This window comes from Gopherus flavomarginatus, chromosome 19 (genome assembly GCF_025201925.1).
Source record: "Gopherus flavomarginatus isolate rGopFla2 chromosome 19, rGopFla2.mat.asm, whole genome shotgun sequence".
NCBI lineage: Eukaryota > Metazoa > Chordata > Testudines > Testudinidae > Gopherus > Gopherus flavomarginatus.
The window spans coordinates 7,854,531-7,874,577 of record NC_066635.1 but is presented as its reverse complement, the minus strand read 5'-3'; the positions used below and the strand labels follow the sequence as shown (position 1 = coordinate 7,874,577).

At 43.3% G+C, this 20,047-nt stretch overlaps 1 protein-coding gene across 3 annotated transcripts in view; it reads left to right on the top strand.

Moving 5' to 3' along the window:
* Positions 1 to 6,462: 6,462 nt before the first annotated feature.
* COL26A1 (collagen type XXVI alpha 1 chain) overlaps positions 6,463 to 20,047 on the top strand; it is a 214,393-nt gene continuing 200,808 nt past the window's right edge. For all 3 annotated transcript variants that reach the window (XM_050929118.1, XM_050929119.1, XM_050929117.1), the window contains exon 1: positions 6,463 to 7,091. In XM_050929118.1, coding sequence (XP_050785075.1) covers positions 6,940 to 7,091 — 152 coding nt within the window. In that variant the 5' untranslated portion in view covers positions 6,463 to 6,939. The remainder of the gene's footprint in view (positions 7,092 to 20,047) is intronic.

Below are 20,047 nucleotides of genomic sequence, written 5' to 3'. Positions count from 1 at the left end.
TTGAGCCAGCCAGTATTCCATTTGCTGAATTATGCTTCAGCATGAATCTTTTTGTCCATTTTTTTACCTTTACTACCCAGTAGCTCTCACACGGGTGTACTTTTTGAAGTGAAAATGGCTGAGAACATAAAAATTGGATGGCAGCAGATGGCGAATCCCAGTGAAGATTGAACCTGGCAATACTCCAAAAGAGTAAAATAAAAAAGAAGTTCTCATCCATGCTTGTAGATGTTTCCTTTGCTTCACACTGACTCAATAGACATTCTAGGCTTCAAAATGACACATGGACAGAGTGACAATCCTGTTATATAGATTGCTCAGATAGAAGGCCTGACATGAAACTCCTCATTCAAGCAGAACTCCCCAATGAGGTCAATAAGAGTTTTGTCTGAAAAATGACTTCAAGATCAAGCCCACAATATGCTATGTACAGTAGAAGTAGTAGGAAATAACACACTACACTAAGTGCACTGTAATTATCCTGGTTATCTTATATCAGAGGGGTAGCCGTGTTAGTCTGGATCTGTAAAAAGCAACAAAGAGTCCTGTGGCAACTTATAAACTGACAGACGTATTGGAGCATAAGCTTTTGTTTCCACGAAAGCTTATACTCCAATGCGTCTGTTAGTCTTTAAGGTGCCACAGGACTCTTCGTTACTTTTCCCTAGTAATCTTGCAGCCTAATTTACCATAGAGATCTTCCTAAGATCTTATTGCTACCAAACTTTCATCTATCTACTTTCCAAGCATTCTCGTTTTTAGATTGGCTTCTTATCTGACTCCTTTCTAACTTCAAAAGGACGTTTCATAATTCTAAATCTCCATAAGGTTTTATCAAGGCTGTTTTTTGCTTTTTTCTCTTTCTACTATCTAGATAGAAAAGCTCACTGACGGAATCCAAGGGGCTGTGGCTATCAAGCTTATTCACAATGCTTTCCCTGGTCTCCGGTGAAATTCAGCTGACCCCCAAATAGTTAGTGACTTTTACAATCATAGGAAAGAGAGAAAAGATTTGTGTGTAACTCCTGAACTTCTGAGGCCACATTCTGCTTTCATGGCATTGTAAATGAGGAATAGCTCCACTGAAGTCAATAGACTTGGAGGGGACAATGAGTTCAGAATCTGGCCTTCCATTCTGTTCTGACTGTTCTCCTCTCAGTCTTCCATACTATTTTTCCCAGTATGCATCACTCAGAGGTGAAAGTAAGCCAATATGGTCCGGTACGGCATATGGGCAAGAGCCAGTACGCCGTGCTGGACCGCATTGACTTCCAAGGCGGGGATTGAAAGGGTTCTGGGCTGCCCAAGGCTGCGGGCAGCCTAGAGCCCTTTAAATCCCGGCCGCGGCTCCGCCAGCTGGGCTGGGGCCAGGATTTAAAGGGCTCAGAACTCCCCGTGGCTGCGGGCAGCCCAGAGCCCTTTAAATCCCGGCCGCGGCTCCGGCGGCTGGGCTGGGGCAGGGATTTAAAGGGCTCAAAGCTCCCCGTGGCTACAGGCAGCCCAGAGCCCTTTGAATACCAGCTGGGCAAGGATTTAAAGGGCTCAGAGCTCCCCGCCGCTGCAGGCTGGCCAGAGCCCTTTAAATCCCGGCCGCAGCTCCAGCGGCAGGGCTGGGGCTGGGATTTAAAGGTCTCAGAACTTCCCAAGGCTGTGGGCAGCCTAGAACTCTTTGAATCCCGGCCGTGGCTCTGGCGGCCAGGCTGGGGCCAGGATTTAAAGGGCTCTGGGCCCCCCTCAGCGGCAGGAGCTCTGGGCCCTTTAAATCCCTGCCCCAGCCCCGCAAAGCTTGGGGTTCCCCCCAGAAGCTGGAGCCCCGGGCCCTTTAATTTGCCCCTGAGCCCCAGGGGGCTCCCAGCCACCTCTGCAGCTGGGATCCCCTTGTTGATTTAAAGGTTCTGGGTCTCCCAGCCAAAGCTGATTCCCCAGCACCTTTAAATCTTGAGAGGCCACGCCTCTTCTGGGTGAGGCCACGGCCCCCTAAGGACTCCAGCAGTACCTGTAGGTCCTGTAAGTTACTTTCGCCCCTGGCATCACTCTCCTCTTCTTGAACAGAGGTAGTTAAATATTTCCAGAAAATATGTGTTGTCCTGGTTGCATAAGCATATGTTTCATCTATATGTTTAATACCCTTTTAAAAAATATGTAGCTTTATCTTTTATAATATAGTGTGTCTGGTTTGTAAGAACAGGGCTGTTCCTATTTCAGGGCTTCTCTCCTCAAAGTTAGTCTCCCTGATAAATTGAATGAATTATATTTTTGTTGGCTGTCTTCATTGCCTCCATCACTGTGTTTCCAATTTATCAACATAGTTTTGAGAAATTGTTAGGATATGTAGCACTTGTCAGCACCATGGGGAGAAAAAATATTCATTTATTACTGCTATTGCATGTGATTACATTATGCATATACAATGGACTAAACATGAAATGTCATATTTAATTCTCCCCATACAGTAGATGATATTACTCTTTCTCCTTCTTTCCAAAAACATCCTGAAAGCTAATTCTTCAGTCTCATCTTAGATCAGCCACACAGCAAAGAGGGCAAGTATAATTTAAAGATTAGTGCAAGAATAATAGGAGTCAGGCCATCCAAGTTTTACTCTTCGTTCTGCCTCTAACTCTTGGTGACCTTGGGCAAAGTCACTTGACTTCTCTGTCTCAGTTTCTCAATCAGTAAAATGGAGATAATACTAGCTTACTGCAGAGGGCTGGCTAATGTCATAATTTGCCAGACTCCTGCCTTCTGGAATATTTATCATGGTACAGCAAGGAGAGGGGACGTCCTAAGGTCCTGTACGAAGACCAGTGTTTAATATATTCATTCATGCTCTTGAAAAGTCAATGAAGACTGAGATGGCCAAATATGCAGATAACAAAAAATTGTTTAGGATAGTAAAGACTAGAAGACTGTGAGGAACTCCATAGGGATCTAGCAAAGCTAGTTGAATGGGCAACATAATGGCAGATGAAGTTCAGTGTTGGACAAGTACATGTTGGAAGGAATGATACAAACTATTTATCCACCTTGCTGATGTCTGACTACTTGGAAAAGAGAATTAAATTTATTTGTGACTAGTGGAATGAAAACACCTACTCATAGTGTAGCACTGTTATGAAAAAGACAAGGTAAATGTTAGTATCAGAGGGGTAGCCGTGTTAGTCTGGATCTGTAAAAGCAGCAAAGAATCCTGTGGCACCTTATAGACTAACAGACGTTTTGGAGCATGAGCTTTTGTGGGTGAATACCCACTTCTTCACCCACGAAAGCTCATGCTCCAAAACGTCTGTTAGTCTATAAGGTGCCACAGGATTCTTTGCTGCTTTTAAAGGTAAATGTTAGGATGTATAAACAATGGAATATAAAATAATGAGATGATTGTTCATTTATATAAAGCAATAAAACACCTCCACCCTGAATACTGTGATGTTTGATTTGGGATGACCAGAACTGTCTACAGCTGGTAAATGACTATAGCTGGTATAAATGAAAGGACAGTCAGGCCCTGGGAACGTCAAATTCAAGAGCTGCCAATCTGGCGTCTTTCGTGAACAGTAAAGCCATTTTTTAAAAATGGTTGTTAACTTGTTTCTAGCAACCTAAATAGTTTACCTGTGGCCAATACACCTCTTCTCTCAAAACGTAAACTTCTAAAGCCATCTTGAGGACTTGCTCATTCATGGAAAGAGTTAATTATGGCAGCTATGAATAACGTATGGTGATTCTAATGGGCTGCAAAAAACAATCTTGCCCATGTATCCACCATTAAGCTAATGTTCCCAAGTTTAGTTCTCTGGACAGCATTGTTTCAGCTGATCATAAGAAATTCAGTAGTAGATGCTAAGCAGATACTGTCTTCAGTCTGCAGTATGATTTATTGACCTGAAAAAATACTAACCAAATCAGTGCCAAAGTCTATATGTAATACATTTTTAAGGTCAGAAGGGACCATGGTCATCTAGTCTTCACCCAGTGATTCCTGCATCAAGCTCATAACTTCTGGTTGAACTAGAGCAGATATTTTAGAAAAACAAGAAGTCTTGAATTTAAAGATTTCGAGTGACAGAATACACAACATCCCTAGGTAAATTACACCAGTGTTTAATTACATTCAGTGTTAAAAAACATATGCTTTATTTGTAGTCTGAATTTGTCCAATTTCAGTTTCCAGCCATTGGATATTTACCTTCAGGTATAAAAAAATCCTGATATTAATGAGCGAGAAGTATGCAATACAGCACTACAGTATTATAAGAAAGTTTAGTATGGTAACATAGCAAGTAATCTTATTTTAAAAGAATGGGAACACAGAAATTGCCACACTGGATGAGACCAGTCATCTTTCTAGTTCAGCATCCTCTCTGACAGTGGCTGGTATCACATACTTCCAGCAAAGGTGGCTGGATTCCTGCAGTGGACAACTATGGAACAATTTATCCATAACAGAAGTTTCTTCCTAATTGTAGAGAGACAAGGCAAGGGAGGTAATATATTTTATTGGAGCCACTGCTATTTGATGAAAGAGACAAGCTTTCGAGCTCCTGAGTGCTCATCTTCTCTCAGTCCTGATCCTGCAAGGAAACCTGCACAACACCTTCAAAAGATGAGTTTAGGAGCTTAAATATATAACTCTGTTAGACATCAGAAGTCATGGACCCTGGTTTTGGTCTCATTACAACAATCTGTAACCCACTAACTCTCCTGTGCCCTATGACTGCAGAGGTATCAATTGCCTACTTCATTTTGAGTGGTTCCTTGCAATGTGTCAACTCTTTATGCTTAACAATCTCTTTCTCCTTGTTTTTAACAGTCATGCTCTGAGTACCCTTTCCAGACATGAAGAAGAGTGCTGTGGATTTTGAAAGCTTTCTCTCTCACCAACCGAATTTGGTCGGATAAAAGATATTATCTCACGCACCACATAACTCTCACCTCCTGAGACTAACAGAGCTACAACATTCCTCATTCCACACAGTTAGTGGCTGGTTTATTACCTGAAATGTTAGTTTATAACTTGGGTGGTTGCGCTGCTGAGTTTATGCTGGGAATTGAGATGGGGAGATAATCCCTAATATACATCCACAGAAATGCTGAGGTCATTGGGACACTTTGGGTGTAAGCATTATGCTCTGTTAGTACACATTTACAGCATTTGATGTTGGCTGTAAGGTTTTTGGGACAGACACCTCTTGTTCGTGTCTACACAAATAATAAATACTCAGAAGAGGTGCTATTTAGTACCAGATTCTTAGTCTTAACACAAAGGCCAGTTCCACTGTGCTGTAGCTGAGGTAGATTTCAACAGGCAATATTCTGAGGGTTTTTTTCAACCAGTGGAAGGAAGTTTATTGAGACTCCCACTTAACAGCCTTGTCAATGTCCAATAAAATCGCAAGGCATTTGATCAGAAGCAAATCATGAAGGGGGTTCACAAAAATCTCTATTTTAAACAGGAAAGGACTGTAGAGAAGAAACATTCCGAGTTTCTCAGGCACTTAGATTTAAGTAGTGCTTCCCTACCCCACAACACAAAAGTCATGTGAGGTACAAATGAGCACATCCACCTGAAAAAACTCACAGATGTCCATTAATCTCACAATTATTTGACATGTGGATGGAAGGGACCTGACACCCTGGGACTGGGGCACCTGAGGCACTGAAACTGAGACAGCAGGTCTGGATGAAAGCTGGGTTCTCCCAAGCTCTCAAATCTCGCTGCATACGTGGAGACCAAGTTGAACTACTCCAGCTTCACCTAAAAAGCCCAGATCCCAAGGCATCCTGGTACAACAGTGCTGCAAAATCCTTGTCTGATCCCCTGCCTCTAGCAGGTTCCTTGCACCATGATTCATGGGGATTTGGATTATCCTGGTGTGGAGGATGAAAAGAATGTTATGGGGGGGGGGGGAGGGTTGCATTCAGAAATTAGCTGGATCCAGCAGGGTGCAGATACCAAATTTGAGATCTTGCAGTCTTCTTGGATCCGGGTGTGCTTGGGGTCTCTGGAGGAATATTAGAAGCAACACTTGCTCTGTACTTTGAGGGCACAAGCTGGGTTTTCAGCTAAAACTCGGTAGGATCCAGGTTCCGAATCAGCGAGATGTGTTTGTATTTGCTGTGCTGGGGAGCGTTAGAGTCCAGATGACCAAAGTACAGGACTGGCTACCCTATTACTCGCTCAAACAGAAGTTTGGGCGAAGGGCGGTGATCACACATTGTTGGGATCAAGGTGCCAGACTCGGAGTTTTGTGGTTTGCTCTGTGTGTGTGCCCGCGCACTTGTCCTCTGTTTAAGCATCAGAATTTGGGTACTTGGGGACACAAGTTAGCCGGATCCGGGATTTTGTGATACTGTTGCCAGGATAAGGGGGAGGTTTTTCGGTGCAACGGGGCTAGCTGGGCTTGTTCTTCGCGTAGGCAGTGAAAATGTGAGGGGTTGGGTAGAAAAATAATCAGGCTCTGCCCAGGTCCAAGTGGCTCCATCTGTTCCCTCTTTCCCTTGCAAGGCTCAATTTCACAGCGATCCTCAGCACGTGTGTGCGTGTTGAGCCCTGTGCGGCCGTCTCTCACACGGGAAGCGCCGGGGTGGGGGGGTCTCTGGCCAAGTCTTCGAAGGGTTAATCGAGAAACCCCACGCCCCCTTTGACGGAACTGAACCAACCTCACCAAATTTGAAAAGGCATCCGGAGCTGCGTGTGCGCCCCGGGCTCACAGAGCCAGCGCCGGACACGGGGTGCCCCTTGCTATGGGAGCAGCCGCCGCCAGGGCTTAGCTTGCAGGGAGGACTTGACTTCCCTTTAAAAGCCAGGAGCAGAAAGCAATCGGTGCCCCGCGGGAAGATCCTGCCCCTGGAATCCCAAATTCTCTCTCGTCTAGTCGCATGTCACCGTGACTCCCAGTCAGCCTCTTGGTGCAGTGTGGTTTCAGCACGAGTATAAAGATGAAACGGGCTCTTTTCTCGCTCTGGTGCTGCTATTTCTATGGATGTACAGTAGGGACCGGTTTCCTCTATCAATTCCCAGCCTCAACTCTGCAGCACAACTACCCGGAGCAGAGCTCAGGATCTCCGGGCAGCGGATTCGCAAACCGCCGGTGAGTAAAATCCAGTCGGTCTCTTCTAGCATCCGGCCCAGTGGCTTTTGCTTCGTCCTCTACTTAGCAGCAGGGCTGTAGCAATGGCCACCTCCATAGGGGGTGCCGCAGCCCCCTTCTCTCTACCCGTGAAATGTGAACCCCGTTGAATGGAAACTTTCCCCGGGAACTGTAACCCCTACAGTGGAGAAGCGAGGACTTTTTATAAGGCTGACACAAGTGTCCCATTGACATCAGCATGTCTGTGGCTGTACCTAAGGGATTATCTTCCCCTCCTGCTGGTCAGTTAAAAAAAATGCTGCTGTTGGTGGCTTCCCCAGCAAGCTGATGAATTGGAAGTAGAGAGTAGAAATTCTTGTGTTTTTAAAAAAAACTTTTCCCCGCCTCGGACTAGCCAGTAGGAGGCAGCCCATCCCAGAGGGAGCCCACGAGGTTTCTCTCCTAGTCACTGGAGACCCGAGAAGCTGAGCATTTAGTTGATCTGATCAACGTCATTCAACATGTACCAGAAAAGTCAAGTTCTTGTTAAAATCAGCCCTGATAAACTGCCCAAAGAGACAAGGTTTAAATGGCCAAGGAAAACAGGAGATCCTTTAGGGCTAACTCGACTCATCCTGTCCTGCAAAAGCGCACTGTGCGTTTTTTATGCAGCCTAAGCAATGTCATATCTGTTGGAATCCATTAGCCTTTGTTTACGAAGCGCTAATTAAATTGAGGACTTGATCACTGTCAGTAAGACTCCCTGCCTTCCTCAAAGCGGGTATTGGGGAATTCCTAATGAAACCGTAACCCCAAAAGGGTTTGGTCCCAACCACAATCTTCTGATATCACCAGACTGCGTCCACTAGGCTACGCAGAACCTTAGCTTTGAAAATGACTGAAATGTAACATGCTTTGCCAGTAGAGGGAACCATTATAGTCCAGGGACTGCGACTAATGGTTGTTCAGCTCAACAAAGAAAAAACCCTAATTACAAGTTTTATACAAGGGCTACAGCCTTCAAAAGGGAACCAGGCTCCGGTAAAATCAGTTTCACACGAATTTAATGTAAATCACCCTTAATTTATTACGACTTGCTACTTTAACAGAGAACAATTTAGATTTGTGTTTTCCCCCTTCCCCTTTCTCTCTGAACTTCTCTAGAAGTCAAACAGCTGTTCAGATGAATGCGGAGCTCTGCACAGTAACACAAAGTGGCTTAGGAGTCTTTCAAAAGTACCTTGATTTTTAAATCACTTTAAAAATTCACTGTTGTATCTATTAACCCCTTAAAATCACAGAGTGAGTGGTAAACATTCAGCAATTGTGAACCCTGCTCTTCTCTTTGCTGTGCCAGTGCAAATCCCTAGTGGATGAGTTAACAACTGTGTAGAAAGGAGCTCATACCAGTGTTGTTTATCCTGGTTTTAAAGCAGGGTAGACTGCACCAGTGCAACAGTGTCTCTATATATTATAGGTTTACATCAGTGCCCCCTCCCTCCCTCAAAAGTGTTAACATGCATGACTATAAGCATGTCAGGGCAGGGAACCAGGGCCACCCAGAGGATTCAGGGGGCCCGGGGCAAAGCAATTTTGGGGGTCCCTTCCATAAAAAAAAGTTGCAATATTATAGAATACTATATTCTCGTGGGGGCCACTTGCCCCCCACCCCTGGCCCTGCAGGGAACATGCCTTATTCTGTGTTTGTAAATGTAAAATTACAGGACTAATAATATAAAATTGCAGAACTAATGTAAGAGACATGCGTTGGTCCTAGGATATTAGAGAGTCATGTCATGGAGCAACAACAACTGTAACTACACTGCATAGAACTAATATACCTGTTTCTTAATAATGTTATGTGGGATTTTCCAGAAATGGAGTATTCATCCAATGAGAAATTTTTACACTTCAAAACTGGTTCCTGTTGGTTTGATATTGTGACTCTCTGCTCCTATTTCCATTTCATGCATTAAAAAAGTTTCAAATCTGACATGTCAATTCATTTTGATCAAAAAAAATGCCCCCCCCCACGACACTTTGAAATTAGACTGCTCATTTAGCATCTCCCTTTGGAAAATAACTCTTGTTGAAATTGACATGGTATTATGGAAAGCATCTGCTCAGACAAAACTAACTTTTCCAGTGGGAAAAATGCGAATGATCTCTAATGTTGGGGTTGTTTTGGGAGATGGTTTCTTAATGTGAAATTTAAGTTGGGATAGCTGTGGTCTAGTGGATCCACATGTTTTGGGGACTTGTGATGTAAGTTCATTCTTGATTGTCAACTCATCTATCTGGGTTTTTATAGTGTCCCCATTGCTGTGTTGTCTGAGACCCCCGAGTCATTCAGCAGTTGGGGTCTCTACTAAGACTGCTACATTTGTGGTGATAGGTTTGTAGTCTGAATGCACAGCCACTCAGGGACTGGAGTATAGCCTCCAAGAGCCTTGTGTTGAGCAACTGCAGATCCCAGGGACTACACCTCTCAGGAGCTGGCAAATATCCATCATGTGGCAAGAACTGTTGGCCACAAACTACTTGGTTTATTTTCAAACAGGTAACAAAGCGGTAAAAGCAGCAAAGAGTCCTGTGGTACCTTATAGACTAACAGATGTATTGGAGCATGAGCTTTGGTGAGTGAATGCATCCGATGAAGTGGGTATTCACCCACCAAAGCTCGTGCTCCAATACATCTGTTAGTCTATAAGGTGCCACAGGACTCTTTGCTGCTTTTACAGATCCAAACTAACACTGCTACCCCTCTGATACTTGACAAGCGGTAAAAGGGATCTTTAGCTTATTGCAAAGCAATTGAGCCTTCCTGTGCTAGTTTCCTGTATGAGTACAACATAACATGGCAACTTTAGCCTTCCTCTGACTCTTGTATTCTGTGCTGCGGCTTTATGTGGAAGATGACTAAAATGGTCTAACAGATGTAACTGCAAGAGCATGGAGACATAGGAAGGGCACTGAAATTTCAGACATTGTTTGTTTTTCCTTTTGTTATTCCACTAAATCTTGTTCATTTAGGAAAACTCCTACTGTCTTGGCTTTCTAATTGTTTGATGAATAACTTCCTTCCGTGTACATTTCGTTCTCCAGCACTAAGGAAAAGGCGTTGGAGCAGCAGAAACACGTATGGGCAGGGGGGAGGAGATGAGGCACTCCTGCTTTTCTGAACTAAAATAATAGCCTGTCTTGCCTTTTCAATCACGTTTATTTGTTCGTTTTCTGAAAACTGCATTTGCTGGTTTCTGAAGCCCACAAATACCAACGAATAGCATTAGAGATTTAAAAACAGCAGTGATAAGAGTAGTGCTGAGTCACTAGATCATAGCCTAAAATGAAGAACAGTACAACATTAAATAATGTGACTGATGCATTGCTTCAGACTTAGATGTGTGCAAAAGGGCATGGGAGAAACGATATATTTAGGTTCTAGTTCGACAGCCATTCAAGCATTTGTCCAAGTCTCTCCCTCTTCAATAAAGCACTCAGGCATGTAGGCAATCTGTTCAGTTGGGCCTTGCCAGGGCAAAGAAAAAGATAAGATGTCTCTTTGGGTCAAACTATCCTTTCAGAATAGGCAATGGAAGGGCGTCTTAAGTGAGTGTGGTTTATTAGCTCGTGGTAGGGTTTAGTGGTTAGATTAGGACACGGAGTTCTGGAACTCCTGGGTTCTAGTCCAAGCTCTAGACACACTGTGTGTCTTGGTAAAGACACTTCCATCTTTTTGTTCCTCAGCTTTCATTGTCTGTCAAATAGCCCTTACCTCATGCACAGGGTGTTGTGACAATTAAGGGACTTCCTCTTGAGAGGTGATGAAATCCCCCAACTCTTACTTTTATGTGAGTGGATGGCACTTATAGCCTCTTCTGCTCAGGCCTGCTGTTTGGGTTGAGCTTCTGGGATAAAGGTGCTAGGCAGTGTGTATCTGGATCGCATGAAGCATCTAACTATCAATACAGCACTAAATTTTACAACACCTAACTAGGCCTCAGTTGCTAGTTTTATTTCTAAAATCTCAAATCTGATCTAATAAGCAGGAACTATATTTTACTATGAATTTACACAGTGCCTGCACAGTGGAGCCATCATCTGATTTAGGGCCTTTAGGTGCTACTTAAAACTGAAGATGATGGTTGTGGTTGTTGAATAATGTACTTGAAGTTCTGGTTTGATTGGTATTTTTTCTACTATTAAAATGAATATACACATGAAGGTGTAACTTGTGCAGTGATCTAGGCCTGAATATCTGAAAGTGGCCACTGATTTGTAGGTGCCTAATGTGAAACACTTTTTGACCCTACCTTTCAGAGGTGTCAAGCATCCCCCAGCTTTAGAAATGAAGAGAAACCATTATTTTCCTTCAATAAGGACTTTTCCTGCAGAGGCCCACAGGATGGATGGCATTGAGTCATCTATCGGAGGCAGCTGTGAGATATTCAGGATAGGAGGATCTCTTCTCCATGTCCCCAGGGTCAGCATTAGACTCACTGGGGCATAGGGCAGAAACTTGGGAGCCCTATGCTTCCTGTCACGTGAGGGTCCAGGCAATTGCCCAGCTTGCTACCCGCTAATGCCAGCCCTGCATGTCCCATAAACTATTGAATGAAACCACGGGGCATTAGTTGAAAAAGTTTGGGAAAGTCAGTTTGAACATCCTAACAGCCAGCTTTTAAAACTCATAGTATTCTACCCCCACAGCGAACTCTTTGAGGGAGGGACAAGCAGATAATCTATAGGCTGAGCACTACTCTTACCCTCTATAGACTACAGCCGATGTGTGTGTGTTCTGAGAGAGCTAGGCATGACTCAGTTTTGTTGGGGGCAAAGGAATAACTTATTTATTTATATATAATATAAAATTTTAAATGTTAGTGTTAAGTACCCTGGGGCTGCTACATGCTATTGTATGGAAATGTATATATTCAGTTCTAATCTTGGCTATGCACAGTCAGGGCTCGTGTGTGTGTGTGTGTGTGTGTGTAACCAGTTCTTAGCTTCTCCTGCCTCCAGGAGACTGGGTCGAGGAGTTATTTCTTTGCAATATTCATACTTGATGCTTCTCTACAGAGCTAGCCTTTCATCAGGCTCTCCAAGCATGTCACAAACATTAATAGACCGACTATTGCCTCATGGCTGTGAAGTAGGTGAGTAGTACTGGGCATGCATAGAGATTGCATAACCTTCCTTGTAACACGATCACCTGGTGACTCTGTGGCAGGGTCTGGGGTAGAACCTAGATCTTCAGAGTCCCATTCTTGTGCACTTCAGCCCTCAAGCTGTTCTTTCACATGCTGGCAGGGAGAGAGGAACCTTGGGCTTGTTGCCTTTCTTTCTGAATGGGGTCACAAGAAGGATACTATAGAAATGAGCCATTAATAAGAGGGAAACAGAATTAACCAAGTTACAGGAGCAGCAGAATTAATAACTTTGGCTATAGTGTAGGATATTATGATGTTTCAATAACCCTAAAATAGCTGCAAAATACACGTCTGTACAAAATAACTTGTATCTCTGTTGCTGGTATGATATTTTCACCTGTTGTGGTGGACATCTTTTTGGGGACTGAATAGATAATGTTGAAGTTTACTTGGTCCTGGGGTGTCTGTGATTGTTCATCCTTGGTCCAAACCCATGGCAGTCCATGTCATTACAATAGGAAGGAACTTGGTTCATTGTTTGTTCTCATGTGAAGAAACTGTAGACTGGATTTTTGAACAGGGAGAGGGAGGTATAAGAACAGGGCATACAGAGCTGCTCCACACCATGGGGGTGGTAGGTGATTGTCCACTCCAAGCATCTGGTTATCTGTGGGACAGCACACTGGCTTTACTTCATCTTGGGCAGTAGGAACTGACTCCCCTCTCACTCATTTCATAAAATGGCCCCGTGGAGTCTTATTTAGATTCAGAGACTAGATGCTGAGCCCCTCAGTGTTTGCTCTGTCTTTTTTTTCTTTAGCTCCAGTCCTGCCTCTTACATTACCCCTGTGAGGTGCAGGGATGGACTCATTTGGTCAGAGTGTGGCACAGGAACCTATCTGCTATCCTTTGCTCATAATACCATCTGCTGCTTCTCTCTGCCCCTCCCAGTGAGTGCTGAGCACTCTTCAGGATTGTGTTCCTATGTCTGTTCAAGGAGCTGGTGCTGAGATTCTTCAGCTTGGTTGAATTGCTTTTCTTGATCTTGAAACAGGCTAAAGAGAGAGACAGCTGCTTGTGGAAGCAGCTAACAATGTCATTTGCCCAAGGAATCTGTTCTGGTGACATAATGTCTCTAGGCTGGGTTTTCAGTTGGTCTGGTGTCATGTCACTTGGTAGCCTGGTCTGATGTAGTAACTCTGAAAGGCAGGGCAGAAGTTGGTCTTCATTGCATGCTATTCAGTCCTTATTAAACTCAGATGTTTCTAACTCGTTCCTCTCATTGTTCTAAATGCAGCAGGGTTATGACCCTAATCCAGGTCAGTTTAACTCTTCTGTGTGAAAATCCGAACTTTTTTTGAAGATTTAGTTGGTGACAATGCTGCTGGGTTCTACTTCTTGAGAGTGGATGTGAGATGGATTCCCAGCTGTGCCTGTTTCTCTCTTTAGGGAAGATGGTTCCTTTTCCTGTTTGGCACAGGTGATCTTGACTTTTTTCAGTTCACATCAGCTGCTGGGACTCTTGTTCAGTTTCCTCTGGAATCACACTCCCCTTCCTGCTCTCCAAGAGTTGTTCTGCTCTAGTTCTTTCTTAAGGCCGGTTGTCTTGTTTACTTGTGCTTGGGTTGACTTCATTCAAGGTATAGATTGAGTCTGTTTTTTAACTCCTATTGCTCGCTTAGATAGAGGGGAGCTAAGAATATGGTCTCCATCTGTGTGTGTTAGTATCTATGGCACAGTAGTTCTGATCTCTTGAAAATCTGCCCTTTAAAGACTGCTTGGCGATCAAGAACATTGGAGAGTTCTTGTCACCCAGTACTGCGTATCTCTAGGCAAACACTACTTAGCTGGCGGTCACTGTGGCTTCCGTGAGGGAATCTTTACTGTTTTAACAAATTTAAGGATGACACTGCAGGGACCTGGTTAACTGAGCTGTCAGCTTGTCTGACACTGATAACACGGGGGAAATCTGATATACTTAGGTGTCAGTGTTTCAACATGGAAAACTCCACTAACCTAGACTCTAATGAGGAGGGAGTTAAATTCCTTGGTTAACCTAATCTCAAATAAATTTGTTACTCTCTAAGGGGCCACAAGGACAGGTTTCGGAGTAGCAGCCGTGTTAGTCTGTATCCGCAAAAAGAACAGGGGTACTTGTGGCACCTTAGAGACTAACAAATTTATTTCAGCATGAGCTTTCGTGAGCTACAGCTCACTCCTTCGGATGCATAGAATGGAACGCACAGACAGGAGATATTTATACATACAGAGAACATGAAAAGGTGGGTGTATGCATACCAACAGGAAGTGTCTAAGATGAGAGCTCTCATCTTAGACACTTCCTGTTGGTATGCATACACCCACCTTTTCATGTTCTCTGTATGTATAAATATCTCCTGTCTGTGCGTTCCATTCTATGCATCCGAAGGAGTGAGCTGTAGCTCACGAAAGCTCATGCTGAAATAAATTTGTTAGTCTCTAAGGTGCCACAAGTACCCCTGTTCTTTTTGCTAATCTCAGTATTTTGTTTTAATACGCAGTACTGCTAAAGTCTAAGAACAAAGCTTAACTTGTGCCAGAGTTGAAGCCCTGGCACCTCTAGGCTTGGCAGTTCTTAGCCCTGGACCTCTGGACTTGCTGCATCTGTTGTGAAAGTAAAAAAATTGCTTGAGCCCTGGCCTCGGCTCTTCTTATTACAAATGAAGCACTGTCTAAGAGGCATTGTGACAATGTCTAGTTGGCCAAATTACCTTGACTTTTGTGAATGGCAAAGGAGTTTGGATTTTTACACAGAGCTAAACTGACCTGAGACGTCTTCTTTTTTTTTTTTTTTTTTTTTTTTTTTTTTTTTTTTTTTTTTTTGCCATTTATCTTGTCAACTAGGTGATCAATGAGACTTCACTTTTTTTCCTGCCCATCTGGTGAATAATGGGCTCCTATAAATATCCAACAGTGGCTGTCCCAGAAGTTTGGGAATCAGGATTTCCCTTCAGTCTTGGTTACCCCATATATACAATTGGAATCCTTCACTCTAGGGTGGCTATGAGGGTTAGTTCATTTAGGTGCCCTAAGTTGTTGGCTGGAAGCCACTAGGTCCTAAGGGAGTGTGTGTATGTATATAATAAATTCTGTGGTATAATAGCTGTCAGCATACTCCTTGTTCCCTTTCCTCCATCTGTGCCTGGCAAACTGGAGGACTTGTGGGGGGGACCTCTTTCTTTCCTCCCCAGTCTCTTGATGTGGTTTATATTGTGGGAGTTAGTCTTTCCATCTGACCTATGCACAGAAGGCTTCAGTTAGCAGGACAAGCAGAGAGATCCAGCAGTGGAGAAAAACCAGGAGGTGTTGACTGGGAAGGACTTTGGCTGGAGTGATCCAGGGAAGAGGATGGCACAGTGGAATTTCTCCCAGCTGCGGAAGTGGTACAGAAGCATGAGAACCAGTGTGATTTGTGGCAATCCTTCTAAAGTCTATCGTGCATCTGGGAAACCTCTGTGTGTTACATGCTGATGGAAGCTGACTCTTGGCAGCAGAGTGCTGAGTGAAAGTGTATCACCTTTGCATTAAAGTGTGCCACAAAATGATACGCAGCCCTGCATTGGATGCCTTAGTTGAATCCGGAACAGATGAGAATTAGTTTTGGTATGTGGAGTTATGTGAAGGCAAGAATATCTTTGCAAAGTTCCCTTGTGTTGTAATGTGTAGCTTTTTCTTTTTTGTGCGGGGGAGGAATGAGCACATATGGGGCAATTTAATCTGTCAGGACATTACAATAGTTGGCCCCGTGCTGCTGTAAACTAACATAACTTGCAACAAAATATAGTTTCACCATAATGTATTGCAATATGTAGCATGGCATTGCAGCCAATTGGGGTAATCTGAATTGCAATGCACTGTCTCACTGTCTTGTGGGCTCATATTACTGTAAATCACTAATGTATAGCAAATAGTACTTTTCTATAACTCTAAGTGCAAATCCCTTAGACTTGTAATCCCTACAGATATATTTTTGAATCACTATACAGCCCAAATATTTTGGTTCTGTTAGCATAATTAAAAGGCCTGCTAAAACCTCTTCTGAAGATCTGCAAAGAGCAGACCCGTTGAAAGCTGTCACAAAAACTACAGCAACGTATTGATTTGCTTGGGTAAAACCCTTTGTAACAGTCAAAGACTCTAATTAAATCTGTGAGCCCATTCCAAGTGGCTATTGGCAACTGAGAGGCTTTCAAAGCAGCTCCTAGATATGACCGTACAATTTGGCTGAAGTTTGATTTCCAGCTCAAAAGTGACTGTTGAAGAGTTAACTTTCCTAATGGGAAGGTGGAAATGCTGTAGGAAAAGAACTTGGATACATCCTAGCTTCTCTTTGAATGCCAGTTTGTGAGCTGAAAGCAACCAGAAGCCAAGTTGCTTGGTACCAAATGCTTCTGCTAACTTGTAGATTAGGCCAGCCTGAGAATTTGATGTCTTTAATTTAGTGCACTTTGGTTTATGTATTTGCTCTGCATCTGAGTTTTCATCCTGTGGGCTCAGGAGCCAAAATCTGCTTTGGTGGGGCATTTACATTAGCTGTGCTGTACCTGATGTTGGAAATTAAACGCTAGCATTTGGTTTGAATTCCATGTTCCTCACATTGTTTATGAGGCTAGTGTTAACAGAGAGCCACAGGAACTGATTATGTTAAAAGAAAGAAAAACCTCTTTCAGCCTGCACCTGTTCTCAGATTTTGTTTGGCAAAGCTTTATTCTATTATGCTTCTACATATGGGATCTGCACTATATGTTGGGGGTTGGGGGCAAGGAAGAGACGATTCCCATTTAAGTTCATCCCATTTGTTACAGCATAGGCTGTAACGCAGCCTATCACAACCACTAATATATGTTCAACACTATAATATTCCTTAGTGACAATTACTAACTTGGGTGTTCTGCGGTTTCAGCTGGGTATGGCAGGCTTGCTTTTTTTTTTTTTTCGTAAACTGCTTGCAGTATTGCTTTGAGTTGTTAAATGGCTGCTCTGTTTGCTGCATTTTGCTTCACTCTGTACTGATGTCTATATTCCATGCAAAAAACAACCTCCAAAAACCTACATAAAAAACCATTAAGATTTTAAGTGACATATTCAAAAGTCAGCAAACAGCATGGCTAAGTTTTCATGTGCAACGTTATCAAAATCATAGACTATCGGGGTTGGAAGGGACCTCAAGAGGTCATCTAGTCCAACCCCCTGCTCAAAGCAGGACCAAACCCAACTAAATCAAATCTCTGACCTTGTGCAGCATAGTCTTTAACATGATAGCATGTTATTTCAGAAGGGCTCTGTCTCATTCAGCATGTTGAATGGATCATGCACAGTAAACAGGGCCGGCTCCAGGCACCAGCACAGCAAGCAGGTGCTTGGGGTGGCCAATGGAAAGAGGTGGCACGTCCAGCTATTCAGCGGCGGGTCCCTCAGTCCTGCTCAGAGGGAAGGACCTGCTGCCGAAAAACCAAGTGGCAGCAGTAAAGCTGCCACCTAATTGCTGCAGATTGTGGCTTTTTTTTTTTTTTAATTTTTCGCCACTTGGGGCAGCAAAAACACTGGAGTAAATGAGGCAAGAGTGTGACATTTTAAAAACAAACCGGTGGCAAGGCGAAGTGAAGTGGAAGGGTGCACAAAGGAAAATTACTACGTGGCAATCAATGTTAAAATCCAAACTAACTTATTAAAATTCTGTTCTCTTCACTGTTAAATGAGTGCCCTCATCTCACCCACTGTACACTGTCAAGGCTATTCACTGAAGACTGAATTCTGATTTCGGATACATCAGTGTAAACTTGGAATAAATCCACTGACTTGAATGGATTTACTTTACATTTACAACCGGTGCAATTGCAAATAGTATTTGGCCCAGAATGAGACCCGAATCTCACACTGCCTCTTTCAGTGTACGTTGTGTCCAGCCAGCCCACAGACTGAGATGGCAATAACTGTATATGATCATACAGCTGCATCGAGAGGCAGAGCTGAGGGTTGTCTCTGCAGCCTTTACTTGGACACATCCTGCAATTTGAATGCTTCACTTTGCAACCCTAATTGTCTTCTAACTTAATAGTTTTGTATGGAATTTCCTGCTGTTTTAAAAAAAACAAGCAAACTTGAATTCATTATTTGCTAACACAAAAAAGCAGCCTAAAGTCAGAAAATGTAAAGGGTTTTGTTCCACCTTACAGTAGCCCACTGAGTGAGGCAGGGATTCTCTGCTCCACTGCACTATCTCAACCACTGGTGCCACCTCTTTGGCTCCTTGTTTTTTCCCCTCCCCATCCAGCTGATCACATGAATAATCAGGAGATATTTCAAAACAGTGTTGCTAAAAAAAAAAAAAAAAAATCTACTGTGCATGCAATGGCTACATATTTTTCAACTGTTATCACTTGGCCAAATGAAACTCCGTTTCCACCGGATCTCCTTCCTAAATACTGACTTCCTCACGCAAACCACTGAGGAACTCGAGCTGTTTACAAAATTATTCCCCCTCCCTTTAAAATAGTGGAAAAGGTGGGTATTTTGTTTTTGTTTTTACTCTCTCTCCTTTCTCAAATGTCTGAACTGGGTTTGCTGCTTTTATTTGTTTTTTGTTTTTAAAAATCACCATTGGCCAGAAACCTGGGCTGGAAAATTTCATCTCAGTAGGTTGAAAGTTTTTGGAAGCCTATAATCTGAAAAGGCCTTTAATTGCAGCTCTTAGCGAGCCTTATCTGTAACTATCCCAACGCCCTCCAGCTATAGGGGATGGATTTTATTTTATTCCCATTCACACCAGGGTAAGGGAGTCCACAGATGTCAAGCATGATGTTGGTATAAATGAAAGGAGACTCAAGCCCTTAATATACAGTATAATGGAATCTGATAGCATGGTAGAAGGGTTTTATTGGCTTGAGTTTGGGACTGCTGTAGGTCAGCCCCTTTGAATGCAATTTTGTGTGGAATTCTAACCAACGCAGTATCCCAAGCATAAGAGCAGGACTACACTGTACACAGAGACATGAGAAGTGGGCAGCTGGTGGGGTACAGCCACATATGCATCTAATTACTGACAAGTACAAAGGAAGCTGTCGTAATTGCATTACAGTTACATGGCATTTTGATTGAGGTTTTTTTCTCGCTGTGGATAAAGGGCTAAATCTTTATTAAAATCACATTCGTAACTCAGTGGCTACTAGACCACGCTCCTTTATTAAAACGCAGTCCTGGAGTGAAGTACTTGTGTGGGAAAGAGATGCTACAAAAGAGATGGAGTCTCCTAGCCTTCCTCACTGGAGTGGGGACACGGTTGCAAAGGGTGTTGCTGTGATTACTGCAGTAATCCTGCTGCTGTTTAAAAGCATCCGTTCTTGCCACTAGAAATGGATTAACCTCAAAGTTACAGAAACATCTGTCCTGTTCTTTATAGCAGCTCCCCTACTCTGAGCTCTCTGAATACTCTGCAGAATGTGGCCCTTGACTTGGTTCAAAACGATGACCATTCTGTCAGAGGGCAAAACTCTGCTCTGTGATCCTACAACAGATTGCAACCCTGATACTCCTGTTTCCCTGCACATGAAACTCCCCTGGGTATGACTGGAACAAAACTTGTTTTTTTCCAAATTATTACTGTAGCACCTACAATCCTCACTCATGCACTAGGACCCCACTGTGCTGGATGCTGCACAAGCACAGAATAAAAAGATGGTCCCTGCCTGCAATGATTATTAAGCTAAGTAGTAAATGATACATAGTTCTAGCGTCTCAAGGGTGGCTAGTGATTTTGGGTGCCCAGTTTAAGATGCCTACAGGGACCTG